At 43.3% G+C, this 6,379-nt stretch overlaps 1 protein-coding gene across 5 annotated transcripts in view; it reads right to left on the bottom strand.

Annotated features, from left to right (window-relative positions):
• The window catches only part of PPP2R5E (protein phosphatase 2 regulatory subunit B'epsilon), a 158,823-nt gene that overhangs the window by 19,594 nt on the left and 132,850 nt on the right, over positions 1–6,379 (bottom strand). For all 5 annotated transcript variants that reach the window (XM_045287806.1, XM_045287809.1, XM_004698643.2 and 2 more), the window contains 5 exons: positions 5,311–5,441; positions 5,134–5,193; positions 4,040–4,148; positions 2,588–2,641; positions 2,439–2,489 (listed from right to left, as the gene is read on the bottom strand). In XM_045287806.1, coding sequence (XP_045143741.1) covers positions 2,439–2,489; positions 2,588–2,641; positions 4,040–4,148; positions 5,134–5,193; positions 5,311–5,441 — 405 coding nt within the window. The remainder of the gene's footprint in view (positions 1–2,438; positions 2,490–2,587; positions 2,642–4,039; positions 4,149–5,133; positions 5,194–5,310; positions 5,442–6,379) is intronic.

Here is a 6,379-nt window from a genome sequence, read left to right as displayed (position 1 = left end):
GCCACATTTTCAAGCCAACGGTTGACAGTCATAAAGCTCCTGGGAATTTTTTACAAGAGACTGTACTGGTTGTGGAGTATCTAGGTAGTGAGAAGAAGGCACGAGATACCACAGTCAGTATAATTTAAAAGTATCTCTCTCTGAATGCAGAGTCTAAGCAGCCCGACAGCCCCCCCCTCCCCCAGGCTTTGCTGTGGCTCCAGAGACCAAGAGGGGAGTAGGCACAGACTAAAAACCTTGCTGACAGTCTGAGATGGCAAACACAAACCAAAGCACAGTCTCGTGACAGGATAATGGGTTGTGTCTGCTACCCTTAGAACTTGGATAAATGTACACAATTCTACCTGGAATGCTCACGCATCTTTCTTTTAAAAGATGACTCAATGTGAGGTCGAACACGAAGGCAAGATTTGAAAAAAGGCTTGTAAAAAATCTTGGACCAGAAATTTGCTCTTGGGAAACAACTTTTGATGGTGTCTATATTCGAAACACGCGGGCTAATTTTCTTTGAAACACAGCAGTTCACATTTAAACAGGAACAGTACTTAGGAAAAATGTGTTACATGTTCAGGCAGACTAAAACCATTCCCTGGGGGTGGGGGTGCCAGGTTGGAAATACTAAAAGTGAATCATTCACCGACCCCCTAGTGGCATGCTCACCATGCAAGGCAGTGTTAGCAAGGACATTAGAGTGGGGACAACAACAGCATATGCTTTCTAGCGTAATGAACGCTAAATAACTGATGGGCCAATATTGACTGCTTTACTTGTGGGAGTGTTTATTTGTGTGTAGAAGTGAAGAAGAAATAATCAATGAATTAGAACAGAGGACAAAGGGGCAAATGACAGACAAAGGCAAAGTGAAGGTAGGGCTAAAATATTCAAGAATGTTCACAAAATTATTACAAGTGTCCAATGACCTGCATCAGAAAGTCCCCATACAGTTTATGGCATTTAACTTGTTCAACTGAGCATTCTGTGGACTTGGGCAAGTCATCAAAGTCTCTGTGTAATGAGCTGGCTGACCAACGGCTCCTCCCATCATTTGACTACACACAACAACTAGAAAAACACACACATTTGCATTTTCCTCGAGAAGTATTTTAAACTTTAGCAAGTCTTTTAAATTTTTCATTAGGGCATTCATTTCCCACTAAAAAGATCCTTGCATTTGAAAGCATTTTACCATTAGCTCTAAAAATACTTGTACAAACTTCTACCTGGGCGTGGAAGAGTGATAAGCTCCTGACAGTGTGTAAAGGGATCAACACTTTCACCAGAAACTGTTTGTGTTCTGCCTTAAGAGGTAAAGCAAAGCCATTGATAATACTAGGGAAAAAGAAAAGAGACACGAATTAGCAATGTTACCACAACAAACTAAACCAGGGTTCTCATTAGGAAGGTTGAGAACGGAGACAAATTGTCCTTGTGAGATTGGTTAAGTCTTACTAAGTTCATATTGGTCAATAACCATCCCAAACCCACCCCAGTCCAATTCAGGGCTTCTTAGACAGTTCAAAACAAGGACATTTAAGAGAAGGAAAAACAGGGTGGAGAGCACCCAGTAAAAGCTCTGTGCTGTAAAACTTCGTAGGATGATCCCCAAAGCTATGGTATCGAAACCTTTTATTTTTCTCCCCCAAAGAACTGCCCACTTTTGCTCACTTCCTCTTTAAAGATCGCTCTTTCCATCTCCAGACATCATTCCCTTCCCATTCCTGAAATTTCTATCTAGACCCAAAGTGCCAATGGTTCACCGTCGCTGAGGCATAACCCTCATGCCTTCGCCTTCTTCAGTCCACATACTAGGAAGGCTCACGACTCCCAGGTTGCTGTCCACAAAGAAACCTAGTTTCTAACCTTTCACAAAAGTGGCTCCTGATCTGGTGTCTAGCTGAGCTCACTGCCAAGCCAAGAGGCTCATTCACCCAAAACAACGTTACGCAGCAAGTGGCTGGCTAGGTTTCAGCAATAGTACAAATGCCTGTACATCACACACCTCCAGGATCACTAGAGAGCAGCTGGAATTACAGGCCTGCTCTACACTTTAAGATCCCACCTACATTATGTGGCACTAGGGAAGCTTTGTCTAGCTTCCAGCGCCAGCAACAGCAAAGTGTGCACAACATACAGGGAAGGTGGCATACACAGAGTCTGGTCTAGGCTTAGCTGGGGCTGAATAGCAGAGCTGTCAAAAGCCTAGGGGGTCCGGGAGTCAGGAGGACAGGTTGTGGCCTACTCACTGAACCTAGCAGGCTCACTGTCGAAGCCTCGAGATGACAGGCAGTAGTATAAGAGTACTTAAAAGTCCTGCCTCAGAGCACTAGCTAGATGAGGGCTCCGTGAGATGAGGCACTGTCCAGCATGCTTAGCCCAGGGCCGGGCGCCCGGTTAGCTCCTCTGTCAACTATGAACACACACTGACGCTCTACACTTACCTCCTTTTGACTACATGTTTTGGGCCAAAACTTCATCAACCCCCTAATAACCTAAAAGAGAAAAAGAGATGGCATTGTAGTTTCCATACAGATGCCTAGGCAAAAGTGGTCTTTCAGAGATTTTATGAAATGATGGTGATACTACTTACTGGTTCTGTGAGGGAAGGATCTTTCTCCAGAAATTGTACTATGCAATATGCCAGCTAAAGAAACACAGAGTAAGGTACAATGATAAGTTTCATATACTAGACAGTCAAAAAGGCAAATTGTTATGATTTCCTAAAAAGTTCCAGATTTTGGTTTTCATAAATTCACATTCAATTCAACACACACACACACACACACACACACACACACACACATCACATCACAGAATAAAAAGCCACATTTTCAAGCCAACGGTTGACAGTCATAAAGCTCCTGGGAATTTTTTACAAGAGACTGTACTGGTTGTGGAGTATCTAGGTAGTGAGAAGAAGGCACGAGATACCACAGTCAGTATAATTTAAAAGTATCTCTCTCTGAATGCAGAGTCTAAGCAGCCCGACAGCCCCCCCCTCCCCCAGGCTTTGCTGTGGCTCCAGAGACCAAGAGGGGAGTAGGCACAGACTAAAAACCTTGCTGACAGTCTGAGATGGCAAACACAAACCAAAGCACAGTCTCGTGACAGGATAATGGGTTGTGTCTGCTACCCTTAGAACTTGGATAAATGTACACAATTCTACCTGGAATGCTCACGCATCTTTCTTTTAAAAGATGACTCAATGTGAGGTCGAACACGAAGGCAAGATTTGAAAAAAGGCTTGTAAAAAATCTTGGACCAGAAATTTGCTCTTGGGAAACAACTTTTGATGGTGTCTATATTCGAAACACGCGGGCTAATTTTCTTTGAAACACAGCAGTTCACATTTAAACAGGAACAGTACTTAGGAAAAATGTGTTACATGTTCAGGCAGACTAAAACCATTCCCTGGGGGTGGGGGTGCCAGGTTGGAAATACTAAAAGTGAATCATTCACCGACCCCCTAGTGGCATGCTCACCATGCAAGGCAGTGTTAGCAAGGACATTAGAGTGGGGACAACAACAGCATATGCTTTCTAGCGTAATGAACGCTAAATAACTGATGGGCCAATATTGACTGCTTTACTTGTGGGAGTGTTTATTTGTGTGTAGAAGTGAAGAAGAAATAATCAATGAATTAGAACAGAGGACAAAGGGGCAAATGACAGACAAAGGCAAAGTGAAGGTAGGGCTAAAATATTCAAGAATGTTCACAAAATTATTACAAGTGTCCAATGACCTGCATCAGAAAGTCCCCATACAGTTTATGGCATTTAACTTGTTCAACTGAGCATTCTGTGGACTTGGGCAAGTCATCAAAGTCTCTGTGTAATGAGCTGGCTGACCAACGGCTCCTCCCATCATTTGACTACACACAACAACTAGAAAAACACACACATTTGCATTTTCCTCGAGAAGTATTTTAAACTTTAGCAAGTCTTTTAAATTTTTCATTAGGGCATTCATTTCCCACTAAAAAGATCCTTGCATTTGAAAGCATTTTACCATTAGCTCTAAAAATACTTGTACAAACTTCTACCTGGGCGTGGAAGAGTGATAAGCTCCTGACAGTGTGTAAAGGGATCAACACTTTCACCAGAAACTGTTTGTGTTCTGCCTTAAGAGGTAAAGCAAAGCCATTGATAATACTAGGGAAAAAGAAAAGAGACACGAATTAGCAATGTTACCACAACAAACTAAACCAGGGTTCTCATTAGGAAGGTTGAGAACGGAGACAAATTGTCCTTGTGAGATTGGTTAAGTCTTACTAAGTTCATATTGGTCAATAACCATCCCAAACCCACCCCAGTCCAATTCAGGGCTTCTTAGACAGTTCAAAACAAGGACATTTAAGAGAAGGAAAAACAGGGTGGAGAGCACCCAGTAAAAGCTCTGTGCTGTAAAACTTCGTAGGATGATCCCCAAAGCTATGGTATCGAAACCTTTTATTTTTCTCCCCCAAAGAACTGCCCACTTTTGCTCACTTCCTCTTTAAAGATCGCTCTTTCCATCTCCAGACATCATTCCCTTCCCATTCCTGAAATTTCTATCTAGACCCAAAGTGCCCATGGTTCACAGTTGCTGAGGCAAAACCCTCATGCCTTCGCCTTCTTCAGTCCACATACTAGGAAGGCTCACGAATCGCACTGCCTAGCCAGCAGGCCTCTCCCGTGTGCAGAAAGCCACCCAACAGCTGTTCCTTTCTCATTCGTCCCACTATTCCAGGCAGCAGTTGCTTAAGAACGACACCAGGGCCAACGTTTTTTGAAAGTCCATCTTTTAAAATGTATTACTAACTTGGCTTTCAAAAGACACAGCAATAAACTGGTAGCCTGGGCATTAAAGAGAGTAAGAGGTTTGGTGGGAACTAGGCGGACTGCTATTGGATGTACTGGCTCCGCAGTAGTGAATGAATGAGGACTGCTGTAGTCATCCGTGTGTAATCAGGATTGTATGATGGTTAGACACAGAGAACAGGGGAGGATGTCCATAAAGTCAGTTGGGATACATGCTAAGCACAAATGAGTAAACACACAGTAAAACTTCTGGGTCAGCATTTCTACCGCGCCACCTGAACCGAACTTTCAGAACACTATTCTCCTGAGATTAGCAGTTAGATTAAAATGTGCTTACCTTCCTAATATTTCCAGCAGCTCAGCTACTCCATTGAAGTGTTCTGTTTCATAAACAAACCTGTTTTAAAACAACAGGAGGCAGGTCAGTACAATTAAGTTCAAATGCCTGCATTTACCTAATACATCTGTGAAAACAACAACGTTTCTTCTCGCTCTCTCCCCGCCCTCCACTTACCTTAGAAAAATATTGTTAATCTGTTTTCGGATAAATGCTCTAAGACCAAGAAACTTGCCGTAAATTCTGTGTAAGACTGTTTTTAAGTAGTCCCGTTCCCGAGGGTCTTCACTGTCAAAAAGCTCCAGGAGCTGCAGTGATCAAAAGACAGGAGGGTGGTCAAAGGTGGATTCAGACAGGACTTAGAAACCCTGTCACTCCGTACCCCTCCCTTCCCTCAAAAATGGAGGTAGTGTCCATTAGTCTGTGCCAGGGATCATTTCAGTCTCTGGAGTACCATGATAAATCAGTCCTCCAAGAGGTTTATAGTTTCATGAATGTACACAAGAACCGTAACAAGAATACTTAACACAGTGTTGTCAGACACTGGTGAAAGCCATCTACGTTCATCCCCTCTATGGGCTACTTTTATCCTTAGTTTACCAGTGAGGAAACAGGCACAGGAAGGTTAGGTAAACTTGCCTGTGGTCTCCACAGTAATAGGTAATGGAGCAGGGATTTAAACCCAGGCAGACCAGGCTCTGGAGTTGATGTTCTCTGCTACTGGACAATGCTAGGTCTCTGAGCTTACATTCCAAATAGAGTTAAGATAAACCTTCAGCTTGATGAAAGAATACAGGGAAACGGAGCCATCGAAGCCCAAACAAACATCACAACGGCCCCTGTGATACAGGCAATGCTGACTCTCTGGAGCTGGTGCGTTATACAAGTGTGCTCACTGTAAATATTCATCAAGGTGAATATGTAGGGATTGCTGCATGTGATACTTCAATAACATTTCTTCTAAGTTCTCAGTCATTTCTGATCTAAAGTCCCAATAAGATCCCATCTGGGCATTTCAAAGGAAGACCATGCAATGCAGCCAACGAGATAACAAGCTAAAATCTCAGGCCCCATGGCAGACAAAGGAATCCCTCCCATCAGACTCCTAGTTGTACCGGCAACGGCACCAGCGCGAGCCCGAGCCCCTTCCTTTTGGGGTAGAAACTGTGAAGCCAACACCAATTCTCACGCGTACACAAAGGACCCAAAACAATCATGAAACCGGCTATTTCCCGATTTCAAAATA

This window comes from Echinops telfairi, unplaced genomic scaffold (assembly GCF_000313985.2).
Source record: "Echinops telfairi isolate 266 unplaced genomic scaffold, ASM31398v2 ScPeMD7_18;HRSCAF=68, whole genome shotgun sequence".
NCBI lineage: Eukaryota > Metazoa > Chordata > Mammalia > Afrosoricida > Tenrecidae > Echinops > Echinops telfairi.
This window is presented reverse-complemented; position numbering and strand designations above follow the sequence as displayed.